This window comes from Hylobates moloch, unplaced genomic scaffold, assembly GCF_009828535.3.
Source record: "Hylobates moloch isolate HMO894 unplaced genomic scaffold, HMol_V3 SCAFFOLD_8, whole genome shotgun sequence".
NCBI lineage: Eukaryota > Metazoa > Chordata > Mammalia > Primates > Hylobatidae > Hylobates > Hylobates moloch.
Window position 1 is genome coordinate 67,928,345 of NW_026652283.1, and position 21,233 is coordinate 67,949,577.

General features: G+C 38.9%; 1 protein-coding gene across 1 annotated transcript in view; it reads left to right on the forward strand.

Annotated features, from left to right (window-relative positions):
• The window catches only part of TMCO1 (transmembrane and coiled-coil domains 1), a 41,420-nt gene extending 25,369 nt beyond the window's left edge, over window positions 1-16,051 (forward strand). The window contains exons 7-8 of the mRNA XM_032161110.2: window positions 694-838; window positions 15,372-16,051. Of these exons, the coding sequence (XP_032017001.2) occupies window positions 694-838; window positions 15,372-15,470 (244 nt within the window). The 3' untranslated portion in view covers window positions 15,471-16,051. The remainder of the gene's footprint in view (window positions 1-693; window positions 839-15,371) is intronic.
• Window positions 16,052-21,233: the final 5,182 nt, after the last annotated feature.

The following is a 21,233-nucleotide window of genomic DNA, read 5'->3' on the forward strand; positions in this document are numbered from 1 at the left end:
ACCTGTAATCCCAGCTACTCGGGAGGCTGAGGCAGGAGAATCGCTTGAATCAGGAGGCAGAGGTTGCAGTGCGCTGAGATGGCGCCACTGCACTCTGGCCTGGGTGACAGAGCGAGACTCCATCTCAAAAAAAAATAAAGGAATTATCAGAAGTTTTTTTCAGATTTGTTGCTGGTTTAAGGTCTCATGCATGTTCAACTTCATATAATTAAATAACTTATATATAAAGATATAAACGATTTTATATCGCTTGAACCCGGGAGGCGAAGGTTGCAATGAGCCGAGATTGTGCCACTGCACTCCAGCCTGGGCGACACAGCAAGACTCCGTCTCAAAAAAATAAATATTAAACATTTCTCATTTTTAATTTCTAATACAGTAAATATTAATAACTATAAGCTACATAAACACAAAGTTTTTAGGGTCCTAAATAATTTGTCTGTATATAAAGGGGTCTTGATACCAAAAGAATTGAGAACGACTAATTTAGGAAAAGATTGATGAGAATAATCTAGGCTCTTCCTTACATCACAGTACATCAGGTTCATGTGTATTTTTAGCATGTCACCCTCTCTTTATTTTTCAGAGATCAGAGACTTAAAGCTCTATTTCTGTCCCAGATTCTTCTTTGGAAGTAAGAAAGTTGTCAGTCTTCCAAAGATAACAATTCTTTGTATTTTTTTTTTCTTTTAGATTTGATGGTAGAGTGGTGGCAAAGCTTCCTTTTACCCCTCTTTCTTACATCCAAGGACTGTCTCATCGAAATCTGCTGGGAGATGACACCACAGACTGTTCCTTCATTTTCCTGTATATTCTCTGTACTATGTCGATTCGACAGGTGAGTGATCACATCTACCATTTAATATGTATATTTTTCCTTGCTGTCATACCAATTAGCTTTTACTTTTATAATACTAGAAATGTTTCCCATTGTTCCTGAGTTCTTTCAGTTGCTCATTTTAGAATTTCAGTGTATCTTCCAAAAGCCATTTTAAATGGCTGTAGGTCTAGATGACTGATCCTTAGGGATGAGAAGTAGTAATAAAACCAAACATGGATTCCACATCCCATTCTTAGAGCTCTTAGGCTCCTTCTTTATTACAACTGCCTAAAGCTACAAAAGTAGAGAGTGGGTTTGGTTCTTCCCAGTACCATTTCTTCATTATATACCAGCACCATTTAGCGGCTCAGGAGCACAAGTAAGTTTAACATGTGGTAATTTTAGGTTATTCACAGTTGAGATAAAGTTTAGGTTATAGAATTTACATTTGGCCAACTTGGTGATTTGACATTCATAGTGAAAAAGAGTGAGAACTAAGGAGTAAAAGGGTTATGAAGGCCCAGAAGAGAGGTATAACATTCGATTAGTGGGGAAAGGTTCAGGCAGAAAGGTTTAGAGAATGAAGTGGCTTTCGAGATGGGACTATGAAAGTGAAAAGGTGGCTGGGTGCCGTGGCTCATGCCTGTAATTCCAGCAATTTGGTAGGCTGAGGCGTGAGGATCACCTGAGCTGGGGAATTTGAGACCAGCCTAGGCAACATTGTGAGATTCCATCTCTACAAAAAATTTAAAAATTAGCTGGGTATGGTGGCATGTGCCTGTAGTCCCAGCTACCCTAGAGGCCAAGGTGGGAACGTCACAAAAGCCTGGGAATTTGAGCTTGCAGTGAGACTTGATTACATCACTGGACTTTAGCCTGGGCAGCAGAGCGAGACCCTGTCTCCAAAAAAAAAAAAAAAAAGGTGGGGGGTATAATTAAGGTCTCTGGCTGAACAATTCTTTATTTTAGGGCATTATTCAGTTTCTGAACATACTGCTGTTTGGCAGGCTTTGTAGTGGAAAGGTTTGCACATGCAGTAAATAGGAACATAAAATTTTCAGTATTTGTTACAGAAATGATTCTCTTTTTCTCCCCTCCTTCTGAATACTGTCTGTGGCAGAAGATTTTTGGTTGCCCTGTATATTAGTTTGTTCTTGCATTGCTATAAAGAAATACCTGAGACTGGGTAATTTATAAAGAGGTTTAATTGGCTTATGGCTCTGTAGGTTGTACAGGAAGCATGATGCTAGCATCTGCTCAACTTCTGGGGAGTCCTCAGGAAACTTAGAATCATGGCAGAATGCAGAAGGGGAGCAGACATGTCACATGGCCAGAGTAGGAACAAGAGAGAGAGGTGAGAGGTATTACACGCTTTTAAACAACCAGATCTCGTGAGAACTCACTCACTATCACAAGAACAGTACCAAGGGGGATGGTGCTAAACCACACAATTTGACATGAGATTTGGATGGGGACACAGATTGAAACCATTATCATCCTGGAATGTGAGAATCAATGGGAAATCAAATTATAGTTCATGGCTCACCAAGATCTTTGTCATTGTATTGCTTAATATTTTTTCCCAATTCATATCCCATCACATCCCCATAAATACAGCACTTTTCCCATTCTGGCTTGCTTAATAGTTTTCATGTTAAACTCGCTCAGATGTACCTTTTGCTTCTGTTTTTCCTTATTTCTGAATGCCTCCCTCTTCTTCCTTTTAAATGCAATCAAGTTTCAAGACTTCCTTTTCTGGCACATATTTTCTGGCACTTACTGCATTGTGAAGGTTAGCTGTAAGAGGAGCATGACTAAAATACAGAAACATCAAAAGACTATTATAATAGTCTAGCAAAAAATCATTATGTTATAAACTATAACAGTGAAAAGAGGGATGAAAAGAATGGGACAAGATTGAGAAATAAATAGAAGGGGAAACCAGCTGAACTTAGTTATTGATTTAATGTGAAGGAGAAAGGAAAAACTAAGATGACTTTCAGGCTTTTTATTTTGGTGACCAAATGGGGACTAGTTTCACTAAGAGGCTGGGAATAGAAGAAAGAAGAGTATGTTGGTTGGAAGACACGTTGAGTTTGAGGTGTTTGTTGAATAGCTAAATGATTATGTCCACCAATAAGTTGTACTCTTGCTTAGCTGAGGTATATACTTAAATTTTTGAAATGGTCTCTGTAATAGAGCTTCCTTAGCCCATTTTCTGTTGCTGTAACAGTATACCACAGCCTGGCTAATTTATAAAGACAATTTAGCTCACAGTTCTGCAGGAAGGCCAAGAGCATGGTGCTGGCATCTACTGAGGGCCTTCCTGCTACATCATAACGTGGTGGAGGACATCACGTGGTGAGAGGGCAAGAGCGAGAACCAGAGAGAACTCACTTATAGCAAAGCGTCGTGATAAGGAACCCACTCCCGTGATAATGACATTAATCTATTCATGAGGGCAGAGGGATTACATTTCCACCACATGAACTTTTTGGGGACACATTCAAACCATAGCAGGAGTTTATCCTAGTGAAAGCTAAGGTAATGACAACACAGATCTCTTTTGGTTTAGCACAGATCCTTTGATCTCTGTGGAATGTTGGTCTTTAATTTGTTAAGTCTGAAATTTTAAAATTGTGGCTTGGGTTGACATCTTAATAAAACATGACATAACGGGCCAGGCGCAGTGGCTCACGCCTGTAATCCCAGCACTTTGGGAGGCCGAGGCGGGCGGATCCTGAGGTCAGGAGATCGAAACCATCCTGGCTAACACAGTGAAACTCCGTCTCTGCTTAAAAAATACAAAAACAATTAGTTGGGCGTGGTGGTGGGCACCTGTAGTCCCAGCTACTCGGGAGACTGAGGCAGAAGAATGGTGTGAACCTGGAGGCGGAGATTGCAGGGAGCCAAGATCACGCCACTGCACTCCAGCCTGGGCAACAGAGTGAGACTCTGTCTCAAAAAAATAAATAAGTAAAAAATAAAAACCACGATGTATATATTTCACTTTAAGCAACAAAGAGCAACTCTGAGTTTGTTGTTGTTTTTGTTGTTGTTATTTTGAGACAGAATCTCGCTCTGTCACCCAGGCTGGAGTGCAGTAGCTCGATCTTGGCTCACTGCAACCTCCACCTCCTAGGTTCAAGTGATTCTCCTGCCTCAGCCTCCCAAGAAGCTGGGATTACAGGCACCCACCACCATGCCTGGCTAACCTTTTATATTTTTAATAGAGGCAGGGTTTCGCCGTGTTGGCCAGGCTGGTCTCGAATTCCTGACCTCAGGTGATCCACCCACCTGGGCCTCCCAAATTTCTGGGATTACAGGCATGAGCCACCATGCCCGGCCCCATTCTGTTTTAATTTCAGGCAGATTTTGTTACTTTACTTGTGATGGATCAATAGTAATTTTAGATGCACCGAAAAGTCACCATCTAAAACTGTTAGAGTTTTCAAAATGAAATAAATGTTATTAAGAATTATCATTTAGAGCCAGGGACAGTGGCTCACACCTGTAATCCCAGCACTTTGGGAAGCCAAGGCGAACAGATAGCTTGAGCCCAGGAGTTCAAGACCAGCCTGGGAAACATGGTGAAACCCCATCTCTACAAAAAATGCAAAAATTTAACTGGGTTTAGTGGTGCATGCCTGTAGTCCCAGCTACTTGGGAGTCTGAGGTGGGAAGATTGCTTGAGCCCGGGAGGTGGAGGTTGCGGTGGGCCGAGATTGCACTCCAGGCTGGGCAATAGAGCCAGACCCTGTCTCAAAAAAAAAAAAAAATTATTTAGGAAGTTCAACTCAAGCTGGTCTTTACACTCCTTTTAATTATTTCTAAAAATGTGATGAGTTGTGTATCAGTTGATTTTATCAGGAATGCAAAGCTCATTTTCAGTGCGGATCTGCAAACTGTTTCTGTAAAAGTCTAGATAGCAAATATTTTAGGCTTTGTGGAGAACTGAAGTGTACGGTATATGCTATTAAGTTAAAATAAGAAAATCTGCAGATCCTAGACTGGTACAGCCTACTGAAGCATGCTTGTTGAATACAAAAAAGAGGAAGAGGTGGGCAGCAAAAAACACAAAAAAATTTCATGTGTTTGTTTTCAGTTAAGGAGGATATATACTTATACTTTTTATTTCCACTTGTCCAGGTCTATGCAAATTCAGTGTCTAGTGAGGGCCTGTTTCCTGCCTGGTTCATAGAGAGTACCTTCTCTCTGCATGATACGCATGAGAAAAAAAGTCTATAAGGACTATAGTATTGCATAGCTAATGTAAAACTGTTGTATTTGAAGGATCTATTCTTTTGTATATAGTTGTCTTCCCCAAGATCCCAGTTGAATTCTAACTACTTATTGCAGCATCCTGAGTGATAGTCATCTTGGGCAGATAATTTTATTACTTAAATTCTGAAAACAAAAATAGTCTGAAATACTTAGAGCTTGGAAAAATCACAGAAGTCACCTACTTTTATACTTTTTGTTTTATTAATTGTAAATTGTTTCTCTACCTATTACTCACTGTTAGCTTATGCACGAGAGAATTATGAACATATTAATATATCCAGTCTGAAATGCCTTAACAGCATTTGAAGTGTTACCATGGAATATATGCTTCTTCCTTTGAACTAAAATCCTTATTAGCCTGCTATTTCCACATGTTGTTGTTTTATTTGCTTTTTAAGATCTTAGGTTACATGTTGTTGTTTTATTTGCTTTTTAAGATCTTAGTAGGTTACATAAGAATTGACTCTGTGGATGCCTGTGAAATGAATAGTCAGAATATGAGGCTTTCAGAAACTCAAATTGTAGACTGTACCATGATTTTCCCATGAATGCCATTGGCAAAGAAATAGGCCTGGTTTTTCGGCTGTTTTGTTGTTGTTTGTTTGTTTTGGAGACAGAGTCTCGTTCTTTTGCTCCGGCTGGAATGCAGTGATGCAATCACGGCTGACTGCAACCTTCACCTCCCAGGTTCAAGCAATTCTCCCACCTCGGTTTCCTGAGTAGCTGGGATTACAGGTGCATGCCACCACACCCAGCTAATTTTTGTATTTTTAGTAGAGACAGGGTTTCACCATGTTGGCCAGGCTTGTCTCAAACTCCTGGCCTCAAGTGATCTGCCCACCGTGGCCTCCCAAAGTGCTGAATGCCTGGCAGCTTTCCAATCTTAAGTGTTCTTGGCATAGGAAACATGGAGGCATGAACATTTGTAATGGATATAGGGACTACTGAATCTAGAGCTGTTGGTGGGCTGTAACAGGAAGTGAAGCTTGTCACTGAGAAGGATTGCCTGAATCTTTACCTCACAGTATAGCATTAAGGAATTTCATTTTTCTTTCTTGTGCCTCTTATAGTGCAAGTCTGCTGGTGACAAATTCTCTTAATCTTCATTTATCTGAAAATATCTTTATTTTATCTTCATTCTTGAAGGATATTTTCATTGGACATAGAATTCTGGTTTGGCTTTTTTGTTTGTTTTAACCTTTAAGCATTTTAAATGCCTTTCCACTATTTTCTGGCCTCCATTGTTTCTGAAAAGTTCTTCATGTCTTTGTGTCCTCGTAAGTAATGTCACTTTTCTCTAGCTACTTTCAGATTTTCTCTTTGAGACTGGTTCTCAGAAATTTGACTATGATGTGCCTAGAGTATATATTTTTTTTTTTCAGTTTTTCCTGCTAGGACTTATGGTTTTCATTAAATGTAGGGAAATTTCAATCATTATTTCTTTAACTGTTTTCTGCCTCATTCTCTCTCTCTTCTTCTTCTGGAACACCAGTTGCTTATGTATTAGTTGTTTTGGGTATTGTCCAACAGGACACTGAAGCTACGTTGAATTTTTTTTAATCTTTTTTTTTCTGTTCTTCAGATGGGATAATTTTTGTTGATCTGTCTTCAAGTTCACAGACTCTTCTAATCTGTGTTAACCCTAAGCCTACCCAATGATTTTTGAATTTTAGGTATTATATTTTTCAGTTTCAGAATTTTTGCTTTATTTGGCATCCTTCCTGAGATTTCTTGTTTGTTAATATATTATGAGCCATATTTTATGTCCATAATTATTTAGCTGCTTTAAAAACCTTGTCTGCTGGGCTGGTGTGGTGGCTCATGCCTGTTCAGCATTTAGGAAGCTGAGGCAGGAGTTCAAGACCAAGAGCCCAAGAGTTCAAGACCAGCCTGGATAACAGGGCAAAATCTCGTCTCTACAAAAAATACAAAAATTAGGCGGGCACAGTGGCATGTACCTGTAGTCCCAGCTTCTGGGTTATGGGGGCTTAAGTGGGAGGATTGCTTGAGCCCTGGAGGTCAGGTTTGAGGCAAGCTGTGATCGTGCCTTTGCATTCATGCCTGGGTGGCAGAGCGAGACTCTGTCTCAAAAACAAAACAAAAAAACCTTGTGTGCTAATTCCAACATTTGGAATTTGGACTCCATTGCCTGTTCTCTTTTTTTGTTTTTTGTTTTTTGTTTTTGAGATGGAGTCTTGCTCTTATCGCCCAGGCTGTAGTGCAGTGGCATGATCTCAGCTCACTGCAACCTCCACCTCCCAGTTCAAGTGATTCTCCTGTCTCAGCCTTCTGAGTAGCTGAGATTACAAGTGCCTGCTACCATGCCTGGCTAATTTTGTATTTTTAGTAGAGACCAAGTTTCACCATGTTGGTCAGGCTGGCTGGTCTCAAACACCTGACCTCGGGTGATCCACCTGCCTCGGCCTCCCAAAGTGTTGGGATTACAGGCGTGAGCCCCCGCGCCCAGCCTGTTCTCTTAAGTAACAGTATATTTTCCAGTTTCTTGATGTATCTAGTAATTTTGAATCATATCCTGGATAATGTAAATGATAGGTTGAAGATATTCTGGATTCTTTTATTCTTTGGAAGAAGTGTTGATATTTTTGTTTAGGCAGGCAGTTAACCTGGCGTTTGTCTTAGTCCATTGGGGCTACTATAACAAAATACCATATACAATAGAAATTTATTTCTTACTCTTCCAGAGGCTGAGAAGTCCAAAATCAAGGCAAATTCAGTGTCTAGTGAGGGCCTGCTTCCTGCCTGGTTCATAGAGAGTGCACTCTGTCTGCATCCTCACATGGTGGAAGGCACAGGGCAGCTCTTCGGGACCTTTTTTTTAAAAGGACAATCCCATTAAAGAGGGCAGAGCCCTCATGACCTAATCAACTCCCAAAGTTCCCACCTTCTAACACCTTGGTAGTTTGGATTCAACATATGAATTTGTAAGGGACACAAACATTCAGACCATAGCAGCACTCAAACTCCAAACTCTCCTTTGTGGTAGATGGCAGCTGAAGTCTCAGGTCAGTTATTTTAGTCTTAACTGGGCCGCTTATAGGCTGCCTTGCACGTAGTTTAAGAATTAAGCAGACCCAGGTGCGGTGGCTCATGCCTGTAATCCCAGCATTTTGGGAGGCCAAGGCGGGTAGATCACTTGAGGTCAAGAGTTCGAGACCAACCTTGCCAACATGGTGACACCCCCGTCTCTACTAAAAATGCAAAAATTAGCCAGGCATGGTGGTGCACGTCTATAATCCCAGCTACTCAGGAGGCTGAGGCATGAGAATCACTTGAACCTGGGAGGCGGAGGTTGCAGTGAGCTAAGACTGTGCCACCGCACTCCAGCCTGGGTGACAGGGCAAGATTCTGTCTCAAAAAAAAAAAAAAAAAAAAAAATAAGCAGAGATTTGGGGGCAGAGTTTATATGCAAAATTTGAGACTCCTTTTTTGTTGTCTCTCTGTTTTCCAGGATTCTTTCTCTATATTCAGTAGCTGTGGTTTTCCTGAACCTTGCTTTTTGGTTCTTCAAACCAGTAAGATTGTAGTTTATTCTGAGTTTTAGACACTCTTCACAGTGTGACTGGGGTTATGCCCTCCATTATGAGATTTTCAAAAAATAAAACATTTTGTCTTTCTGCACTAAGCTAAAATTCAGAATATTCTCCTTGACTGATCCTCAGAGAAGGAGCTAAAAGAGATCTAGGGACATTTTCATTGGAAAGATACAGGAGAAAGAGATTGTCACTTAATCCCCTGACCCCAGCATAAAAGACCTTTATTACAAAGAGGGCCTTTGATCAACCTAAGACAGAAAATATTCATTCATCATTACAAAGGAAGTGACATTACTCTAGTGCAGATTTGATGTGCTTATCTTTCAGAATTTTAATTTCCACTTTAGAAGATATGTGTTAAGAAGGATCCAGAAGGGAGCTTCAGTTTTCTACCCTATTTTATTTGTTTTCTGTATTGGGCTTTTATACGTCACATTTTATTTTTCAAAAGGCTTCTGTTAATCTCTGTGAATTGTGTGCAAAAAAAAAAAAAAAAACCAAAAAACAAAAAACGATGGGCCGAGCGCGGTGGCTCACACCTGTAATCCCAGGACTTTGGGAGGCCAAGGCAGGTGGATCATGAGGTCAGAAGTTCAAGACCAGCCTGGCCAAGATGGTGAAACCCTGTCTCTACTAAAAATACAAAATTATCCAGGCATGGTGGCAGGTGCCTGTAATCCCAGCTACTTGGGAGGCTAAGGAAGAGAATTGCTTGAACTCGGGAGGTGGTGGAGGTTGCAGTGAGCTGAGACCACACCACTGCACTCCAGCCTGGATGACAGAGTAAGACTCTGTCTCAAAAAAAAAAAAAAAGAATAGAAATTTATTTTAAAAATTAAAAAATAAGAGTTATTAAAGGCTTTAAGGGTCTGAAAATGATTGCTCTAGTCAACCCTCTTTTTCTAACAGTAAGGAAATTGAGATTTGGTAAAATGAAAAGATAGTCCTATTGTTTTATTGTCCAGTTTGTCAGCACTGTAACCCAAATTTTCTGATTGCTAACCCAATAATATTTCAGTGATACCAAGCTTGTACCGTCAGGTTTTTTTAGTAAATATTTAATCTCTACATTATTTTTCCCAAATAGTCTAGTCAGATATAATGTGAGAGCCCCGGTAATATTGGAAAGGGTCGTTTTGAAGTGATTAGATTTTATATACATCTTTGTTGATAGAGTAAAGATTACATTGTGGGAATTAATGAGATATTGCGATTAATTGGAAGTGAAGACTGGTTGCCAGATGTCAGAGAAACTAACAGAGTGAACTGAGGATTGCCATAGGTGTGTTATTTTAGCTAAATGACTAAGGAATAAAATTCAGCAGAATGTGTTTATCGCCATTGACCTGGGTCTTCCCAAAATATCCAGTTAGCAACCAACAACTTCCTTTTCTTGATCACTGGTTTTTAATCTTGGTAAAGAGGAAAGAACACAAATCCTGTGGTTGTATTTTTCTGGTTTTCCTGCCAATAGAAGACACAATTATGGGAAAATGTTTTTCCTTTGTTTTTCTTTTCTGGGTATACACTCTTCATTTGTTACCCTGTTACACAGGACTGGACAGGAATTCAAAATAATTGTTTTTCATTTTTCCAAAACTTGATTGCATCTTACTATATTTTGCATTTGTATTTTCTTTCATAGCATCTTTATTATATATTAAAACTCCTATCTTTTAGCTAAATGCATATTTCTTTCTTTTTTTTGTTTTTTTTGAGATGGAGTCTTGCTCTGTCACCCAGGTTGGAGTGCAGCTGCATGATCTCCTACAACCTCTGCCTCGGGTTTCAAATGATTCTCCTGCCTCAGCCTCCCAAGTAGCTAGGATTACAGGTGCGTGTAGAGACAGGTTTCACCATGTTGGCCAGGCTGGTCTCGAACTCCTGACCTCAGATGATCCACCCACCTTGGCCTCCCAAAGTGCTGGGATTACAGGTGTGAGCCACCACTCCTGGCCTAAATGCATATTTCGAAACTAAATCTTGCTAATTAACAAGGCCTGAAAACTTGACCTCAAGAAACAAAGAAAAATTGAGAGATTATAGGAAAGCAGTCAGGTTAAGTTTAATGGATGAGATTGTTGAAAGATGTAATGAGATAATATATACAAAAGTGCCTGCTGTACAGTGTGGTATTCAGTATTTATTGAATTACAGCCTGACCATTGGTATCTTATTTTTCTTATCTGCATGCAAGGATAATAATGTCCACTTCATTAAGTTGTGAGGATTTAAATGAGGACATACATATAAAGTGCTTAGAACAATGCCTTGCAGAGTGTAAGTACTCAGTAACTGTTAACCATTATTATTGTTGTTATTCTTTTTTTTAGCTTCATACTATGACCTTCACTTTAAAATAGCACCCACAGGAATATTTTCCTTTATTTTAAAAGTATTCCATTTAGCAGTATTTCAAAAAGTTGGGGAAGGCAAGGTATGAGAAAAAGTATACAACTATTATTAATACAACTATTATCTTACTATATATTCTTAAATACTTTATATTCCCTTTTATAGACCTTATTTTTTAGAACAGTTTTAGGTTCACAGCAAAATTGAGTGGAAGGTACAGAGATTTCATATATATACCTTGCCCCCACATATGCATAGCACACCCCTCTATCAACTTTCTCCACCAGAGTGGTACATTTGTTACAATTTAATCTACACTGACATGTAATTATTACCCCCAAATCTATAGTTTATGTTAGGGTCCATTCTTTGCATTGTACATTCTATGGGTTTTTTGCATAGCAACTATATTTTATATGTGTATGTTTATATATATATATAGAGAGAGAGAGAGAAAGAGAGAGAGGAAACCATTTGCTCATTTAACAACATAATTGTGATTTTTTTAAAAATCGGCCTGTTACACGATTTTTTATTCCTTTTTTTTTTTTTTTTTTACTTCTTTATGTCATTTTTTTATTCCTAAGATAACAGTCTGTTACAGAGAGGTGGCTTAATGAAGGAAAACTGCACTTTGAGTTATATCAGTTCACTTTCTGACTTGTAACCTCTCCCTACATCAACTTTCTCGTCTCAACAGCAGAGATAACTAAGGACTCTATCTAGTCCTTAGAACTGTTTGCAAACTTTAAAGTGTGTAGAAATGTATGATGTTACTACTGTAGAGATATTAGTGACGTCTGGTCCTTTTACCTGTGGCTCTTGCATCTTGAGACCATCACTTAGTTCCTACATGGGTTTTAGGGGAAAAGATTTCACTGATGGGAAAGCAGGGGAAATCTATCTGAGAAAAACAGAAGACCTAGGTTTCACCCGTGAGACTATAGGAATTTAAACAGATTAGTTTAGAATTTCACTAAAGGATAAAATTGCATGCAGTAAATGCAGAGCGTTTGTGTTAAAATACAAATACTTGTGTAATGTAACACCAATACATTTAATTTAGTGTTCCCAAAACGGGTCTGTGGCAAGAGCCACAAGGAAAGAAAAGTATAGAGTAAAGGAAAGTATAGAGTTGCCTGGATTTCCATGTACTTTGGCTGTGGCTACTGAAGTGTCTCATTTTTAACACTTTTTTATTGCTGCTATTGCTATTTGAGATATTCCCGTCTAGAGCAGTGGCTTACCCTCAGTAGTCATTTAAATATTTTGAGTTAGTAAATGAAATTCAACAGACTACCAGTTCAGTTTCTCATTTCTTCAAAATATTATTTATTTTTTATTTTTTCAATCATCTTCTTTAAATCGCGGTAAACCTATAAAGGGCATCCAACATTTTTACATTGGTTTTTAATCTCTAAAATGATAAGGACTCATCTATTTGACCCTTCAGAATAACTGAGCAAGAATCCCTTGTGTATTTTGTCTAGGCCATATTACTGTATTTGTTAACTAGACAAATACGTTTATCAGCAGCTAATTCTGTATGTCTTACTGTTTCAAATTTTATCTTTAAAGCAATTTCCCTTAATGCCTAGCTTAGTGCTAAATACATTGTAGGTCCTCAGGAAATATTAATTAAATAAAGAAATTGCAAACTAGTGACATCATTTGGTCTTTTTACTGCTTTGTGTAATGGGTTTTTTAGAGGCGAGCTTTAAGGAGCTATTTTTATTGTAAAAGTAATGCAGGCCGGGTAAGGTGGCGCACGCCTGTAATCCCAGCACTTTGGGAGGCCAAGGCGGGCAGATCACGAAGTCAAGAGATCGAGACCATCCTGGCCAACATGGTGAAACCCCGTCTCTACTAAAAATACAAAAAATTAGCTGGGCATGGTGGTGCGCCCCTGTAGTCCCTGCTACTCGGAAGGCTGAGGCAGGGGGATCGCTTGAACCCAGGAGGCAGAGGTTTCAGTGAGCCAAGATTGCACCACTGCACTCCAGCCTGGCGACAGAGCAAGACTCTGTCTCAAAAAAAAAAAAAAAAAAAAAAAGTATTGCAAAGTAGGCCGGGCATGGTGGCTCACCCCTATAATCCTAGCACTTTGGGAGGCTGAGGTGAGCGGATCACTGGAGTCCAAGAGTTTGAGACCAGCGTGGCCAACATGGCAAAACCCAGACTCTACTAAAAATACAAAAATTAGCTGGGCATGGTGGCATGCCTGTAGTCCCAGCTCCTCGGGAGGCTGAGGTGGGAAGAATGCTTGAGCCCCGGAAGTGGAGGTTGCAATGAACTGTGATCACACCACTGCACTCCAGCCTCGGTGACAGAGCAAGACCACGTCTCAGAAAAAGAAATACAAAGTCCGATCATTCTCCATCTTTACTAAGGAGAAGTATCCTAATGTACTAACGATTGATTTTTTCTTCACCCATTTCAGATGTCTTCTTAAAGCATGAGCTATAGTATTGTGGCATGTATGTACTGAAATATTCTATGGTAAATATAATTTAGATGAGTCCTTAAAGTTATGTCCTCCATATTTAAACATTCTCTTGTATTCTAACACTTACCTCAATGTACACTCTTATCCATAGTAGTCATCATTCTTCATGATGAAGGATTGAGGGTGTGTATGCTTGTAGAGAAGCCTGGTTATGGATATTCTTATAGTATCTTATATCCAGTAGTACTCAGTAACTACTGGATGAATAGTTTAATGCATGCAAACCTGCCTACCACAGAATGGAGTTTGTTCTGAAGAGCAGAACTTTAACATAGAAACTACTGTGTAAAAGAATCCATTAGATTAAGGGTCAAAACACAATAGGTTTAAATTCTAACTGTGCTCTTAATTTAGCTTTGTAATTCTGGATAAGCCATCCATCATACCTTTCTGAGTTTTAGTTTCTTCAAATATAAAATGAAGGAATTGGGCAAGAATAATCAGGATTTCTAAGGTTTTTTTCCTCTTATAAAATGCTACATTGGCTGGGCGCAGTGGCTCATGCCTGTAATCCCAGCACTTTGGGAGGCTGAGGTGGGCGGATCACCTGAGGTCAGGAGTTCAAGACCAGCCTGGCCAACATGGTGAAACTAAAATTAGTGGGGTGGTAGGGCCTGTAATCTCTATCAGAGGTGAGGCGGGAGATCGTTGACCAGAGGGAGTTATGTGCAAAAAGAGAACAAAATATGTTTTTAAAAACTGAATAAAAGTGTAAAAGTGAGTTTCTTAAAAAATTGCATTAGATGTAGGTGAAACAATGGAAAAAGATGACAGGGTGCTGAAAATTTAGGAGAATTCTGAACTCAGTGCTTTGCAGGTTTCTGAGTACTTTCAACCCTGTAAAGAAATTGAAACTGATTTTTTTTTTTTTTTTTTTTTTTTAAGACAGAATCTCACTCTTTTGCCCAGGCTGGAGTGCAGTGGTGCAGTCTTGGCTCATGCAGCCTCTGCCTCCTGGGTTCAAGGGACTCTCATGCCTCACCCTCCCACGTAGCTGGGACTACAGGCATATGCCACAATGCCCAGCTAATTTTTGTATTTTTAGTAGAGATGGGGTTTTACCATGTTGTCCAAGCTCGTCTTGAACTCCTAGCCTCAAGTGATCTACCCACCTCGGCCTCCCAAAGTGCTGGGATTACAGGTGTGAGCCACCACACCCGGCCGAAACTGAAAATTATAGACAGTGCAGTAATGACAAATCCAGCCAGCAGACCCGTACTCAAAGAAAATGCCCATAAGAAATAGCTAATGAATATTCTTCATATGCTTCTCGTTAAAAAGATTATCTTCTTTTATGATTCTCTACTTGAAAAAAATCAACCACTTTCATTAGTAGACCAAGGTCTCATCAGGTAAGGAAGGCTTTTACTGTTCTATGATTTTCATTACATTGTAGGCCTTTTTAAAAGTAATATAGTGATTGCCGGGCGCGGTGACACACTCCTGTAATCCCAGCACTTTGGGAGGCTGAGGTGGGCAGATCACGATGTCAGGAGATCGAGACCATCCTGGCTAACACGGTGAAACCCCGTCTTTACTAAATATACAAAAAATTAGCTGGATGTGGTGGCGGGCGCCTGTAGTCCCAGCTACTCGGGAGGCTGAGGCAGGAGAATGGTGTGAACCCAGGAGGCAAAGCTTGTAGTGAGCCAAGATTGCTCCACTGCACTCCAGCCTGGGTGACAGAGCGAGACTCAGTCTCAAAAAAACAAAAACATAGTGATAATCATCCTATTGCAGGTCATAATGGTTCCTTTAATCTATATGAGTTCCCTTTGCCTGAGAGCTACATGAAACACATCTTCTGTATATTTGATATTAAAACCCAATCCTTTCTATGTTTTCTTCACAGAACATTCAGAAGATTCTCGGCCTTGCCCCTTCACGAGCCGCCACCAAGCAGGCAGGTGGATTTCTTGGCCCACCACCTCCTTCTGGGAAGTTCTCTTGAACTCAAGCAGAACTCTTTATTTTCTATCATTCTTTCTAGACACACACACATCAGACTGGCAACTGTTTTTTAGCAAGAGCCATAGGTAGCCTTACTACTTGGGCCTCTTTCTAGTTTTGAATTATTTCTAGGCCTTTTGGGTATGATTAGAGTGAAAATGGCAGCCAGCAAACTTGATAGTGCTTTTGGTCCTAGATGATTTTTATCAAATAAGTGGATTGATTAGTTAAGTTCAGGTGATGTTTATGTAATGAAAAACAAATAGCATCCTTCTTGTTTCATTTACGTAAGTATTTTCTGTGGGACCGACTCTCAAGGCCCTGTGTATGCCCTGCAAGTTGGCTCTCTATGAGCATTTAGAGATTTAGAAGAAAAATTTAGTTTGTATAACGCTTAATTGTAACTGTTTGTTTTGTTGTTTTTTCAAGCCAAATATATGACATAAGATCAATAAAGAGGCCAAATTTTTAGCCATTTTATGTACAAGGAGAGATCTGTTTCATTTTGTTTTGCCGTATTTCTAGATACAAGTTTTAGCATGGGCCAGGAAGGACTAAAATAAAAGTTTTTAAGGTACTGTACTTTTTGCCATACTTGACTCATATACTCAAAATACAGAGTTGTCCTGGTGTAGGAATTGGAAAGCAAGAGTGGAAAGGAACATAATAACTCGTTGGAGTTTAAAAATAAGGGTCTTGGCAAGTAACACTGATGTCTGAAAAAAAATTAAATATAAATAAATAAATAAATAAATAAATAAATAAATAAATAAATAAAATGAGGGTCCTCAGCTGTTCTCTTCATATCCTATTACAGTCTCTCAGATTCTTGTGGGGGCACTCTTAGATCTCCCTTGGAGACAAGGTTATAGTTATATGTTGTTAATCTTGCAGAGCTTCCTTTTAGTCACAATAGCCTTCATTTTCTGCCATGCCCCTTCATAAGGGAGAAGGATGTTTGTACCATGATCCTCCCCCCATAATCTATGGAGTTAGGAGCTCTGTGTGGAGTCTTATCAACAAATATGCACATTCATCAAATGTCTACTTAAATGTGAGTATTTTACCAGTGAGAAAAAAACACATAATTTTCAAAGTAATCATTGTTAAACCAACAGCAAACTTCTTTCTTATCAGCACCATAAAGTCCAGAAGACAGTGGAAAAGTATCTTTAAAGTGCTGAGGAAAATAAGTATCAACTTGGAATTTTATGTACAATATTGGAGGCAAAATAAAGACATGTTTAGACATATAAAACTAAGAGAATTGAATTATTAAAGGTTATATTTCAAGGACAAAAAAGAAGATCTGCCCAAGGTGAAGGTAGGGCATATAAGAAACAATGGTCAACAGAGAAATAAAATATACGGATGAATATATGGATAAATTTGAGTGTTTTATGTATTATCTAATTTAAGGATTATCCCAAGACAACCCTACAAGGTAATTACTGTTCTTACCTTCATTTAACAGATGAGGAAACTGGGGCAGGGGAGGTTAGTAACTTACTGTGCATCACAGAGCTATTGAGTGGCAGTCAGGATTTGAATTCAACCAGTGTAAAGCCTAATAGTCCAGGCTGTTAAGCTCTATATTACAGCCTCCTCATGGGTATGTGGTGATTCTCTTCTCATCACATCTCCTCAGCTAGAGTGTGTGAGCTCTCTGAAGTTGGACTTTGTCTTTTTTTTTGTTCTCCTTATTACAAAGTAGTCAACGTGGGTGGAAACACAGCAGGAGCTCAATAAAAGCAGATGAAAGGGAACAGAAGTCCCTATTTTGAGACTACTTTTATCAGAAGGATGTCTGATAATGGATGGTAATGACTTTTAATGGTCTTTTCTCCATATCATTGACCACTCTAAGCAAAATAATAATTTGAATGATAATGAAGAAAATGATGCTCATGGTAACAATAATGACAAATATCAAATGGCTAAAATAAAACATGAAACCATCCTCAAAATTCTGCCATCACCTTTTTAAAGTGAGAATGTATAGCACACTCTATCACTCATACCCTGAGGCTTTTAAGTTGGTGCTCTCTAATCAGACTTCTTATGGACCAGGTTTTCATATACAAATTATGTTTCCATGGTAAAGAATAAATAAGAGGGAGAAGTTAAAAAGGAGAGATTACATCTATTCACCCTATTCATTAAAAATTTTTAAATTTTTTTCCGAACATGTTCTGCTTACGTATATTCACTCTATTCTTAAAAGCACAATAACAAAGATATATTACAGAGGAAATAAAACTATCACAGGAATTAAATTCAAGGAGTTATTAAGGGCTACTGCAGCCTCACAATTAGTTTTTAAAAATTTCTTGTCCTGAAGAAATTTCAAGAGTAGTTACTTGGATGACACCCTAGGTCCACAGCATCACCAGATCATTGGAGATGACATTTCAAGACAGGCCTCTGAACATCTCTCATAACATATAATTTGGTTATTTTCCCTATGTAAGATGGATTTTCTCCTGTCTAGGGAAGAAAAACAGCGATTACTAATATCTGCATTAGTCTACTCAGGTTGCAATCATAATATGCTAAAGTAGTAAACTTTTAAAAAATGACAGTAAACCTGGGTTTATTAACAGGTTACATTCTAAAAGCTAAGCTAGTTTGGAAATTGGAAAGCAAATGTGTGTAGGTATTCATATGCCCTTGATCAGACTGGGCCTCTCTCTTCCCAGGTAAGTCATTCTCTCCAATGGGGCCAGTTACTTAAAATGACATCAGACAATTGATAGAGCTTCTAGATCCCCCTTACTTCTAAAACAAAATCATTCTGCCACAAACTAGGGTGGAGTAGGTTTTTTTCAGACTATTTATACTTATTTTATGTATTTCAGTACTGCCCTTTAAGTAAAACTACTATATACTTTCTCTTTTTTTAGATTAATTCTGCTTAAGTCACAGTCTTTTGTTTTAATTCTAGTTTGAGTTTTTAAAAAATTTTAGAATGAAAAAAATCTCAAAAATATGCTATTATGTATATACACTATTATATATATAATAGAATATATATATATGTACATCTATATAGAGAGAGAATGAATAAAGAACACCTAGGTAACCCATCCTCCACCTTCGACAATTATCAGCTCCTAGCTAATTTGTGTCATTTCAGGGCTTTAAAAAATATGTATAATCTGAATACCATTTTTACACCTAAGAAAATGGACAATTCCTTAATATTATATGTTGTCTATAGATGTCAAAAATTTTTGCAGTTTTTTGGAATTAGGAACCAAATAAGGTACTGAATATTGCAGTTGGCTGATACGCATCCTAAATTTCTTCAATTGTTGTGGTCCTCAAACTAGAGTGTATCAGAATCACTAGAGCCTTGTTAAAACACAAACTGCTGGGCCCCACCCCAAAGTTGGTGATCTGTAAGTCTGCTGTGCAGTGTCGGAATTTGCATCTCTAACAAATTCCCAGGTGATGCTGAAGCTGCAGGTTTGGGGTTCACTCACTTATTGGTTCATTAGCATCTCTCTGCCCTCTTACAACGTATTTGTTGAAGAAGTTGTGTTGTTTACCTTGTAGAGTTTCTCTTAGTTTGGATTTTGGTGATAGCATGCTGGTTTTTTCATACTATTGGTTGTCTCTGTAATGTGAGCAGCTTTTGATCTATTAATTAATGAGGTATTAAAAGTGATGGTATTCTAATTCTAGTATTCCTTCATTTATGATCTAAAATACCTCTAAATAGGAACTTCCTCTCATCTACTTTTTGGGGGAAAGTTAAGAATAAATGCCTAACTCCTTGGTCTTCAAAATAATGAGCTGTTTATTAACATCCTCCAGTAGTGAATAATTAATGTGTATGTCATTAGCAATTCATGCATTTAAACATAGTTGATGTACTTCAGTCCACTGAAGCTATTTCTCTTATGAATGCTCAAATTGTCCCATTTTTGGCCAGCGAGAGCCTCTTTCATTTGGCTCCTGAGTCTATTTGCATGACCCTCATTGTCATTGGCAGCATCCTTGCTAAGTGATATAACAAGATGTTCTAAGGCTCATCTTGTGTATTTCCTGCATGACTTGAAAACAACAATTTCTCCAAAGAGGCTTGTTTCCTCTTTACTGGAAAATGGCATTTGGAGATTGCGATCAGAGCACTAGGAATGGTGAGACTGGGTTTTTAGGTTTCTAGGCCTTTCTGTGGACTAACATTGGTATTATTTGTTGTTGTTTTAATATAAAATACAGCATGAAGTTATACTCAGGGCTACAGAATTTTTACTTAATTTCTTTGGTCTGTGTCTCATTTATCAAACCATACTAAGAACTCCAATTTGCAGCAGCCGGCTGATATAATTAGAATCTTACATAATTATTCATTAGTATAAGCTAAGAATATACACTCAGAAGTCTCAGAATATTAACATAAACATTACCAACAATATAGTTAATGGAAATAGTTTAAGTTTTGTTTTTTTGTGGAGTAAACGACAAGGAGGATTGTGTAAGGTATATCACGCTATGAGTTCACAGTCCAAATGCTGAGATTTCAAGTTATCTGGAATTATTTCTTTAAGGTTATTGCCAACAGAATATAATTTACATTTGTTTGATTTTGTTTCCAACTTATAGAGATTTCTCTTTAATTTTACTTTATATAGTGTTTTGATGGGTTTGCACAAAAAAGCATATTTAAGCTACATAGAGATGGGTACCCATTATCACACTTTTCTTATGGGTTTAAGCCCACTCATAAGCCCCATAATGTGTGAAAAGATGGGCAGGTAAAATTCTTACCAGAAACAATTTAATTTTTAGCTAATAGTGGGGCCGGCAGGGACACTCTCTGCAGTGACATTGCCCCCTTAACACTTCACACTTGGTGGCTAAAGGGAGGAGACCTATTGTGAAGAGAATACCATGTGGGGATGTCACCAACATTGACTCAGATCCTTATCACTGTCCCCTTAATTTTTCTGCAATAGCCTACCAGGTAGTCTCCTTTATTCTAGTTTCCCTGACTCCATTTCACCCTTCATCTTGCTGTGGGATTACTTTTTTTTTTTTTTTTTGAGACGGAGTCTCACCCTGTCGCCCAGGCTGGAGTGCAGTGGCGTTATCTTGACTCACCGCAACCTCCGCCTCTCAGGTTCAAGTGATTCTCCTGCCTCAGCCTCCCGAGTAGCTGGGATTACAGGCGTGCACCACCACGCCTGGCTAATTTTTGTGTTTTTAGTACATACAGGGTTTCACCATGTTGGCCAGGCTGGTCTTGAACTCCTGACCGCAGGTGATCCACCTGCCTCAGCCTTGCAAATTGCTGAGATTACAGGCGTGAGCCACTGCGCCCAGCCTGGCAATGATCTTCGTAAAATATAATATAAATCTGAAGCCGGGCGCAGTGGCTCACGCCTGTAATCTCAGCACTTTGGGAGGCTGAGGCGGGTGGATCACCGGAGGTCAGGGATTCAAGACCAGCCTGGCCAACATAGTGAAACCCCATCTCTACTAAAAATACAAAAAATAAGCTGGGCGTGGTGGCACATGCCTGTAATCCCAGCTACTAGAGAGGCTGAGGCAGGAGAATCACCTGAACCCAGGTGGCGGAGGTTGCAGTGAGCGGAAATCATGCCATTGCACTCCAGCCTGGGCAACAAGAGCGAAACTCCATCTCAAAAATAAAAAAAATAATAATAAATCTGATTGTGTTGCTCCTCGAAGGAAAGTTGTTCGATGGCTCCCAGTAGCTTTTAAGTAAATTTAAACTAGTTAGCACACAAAAGCA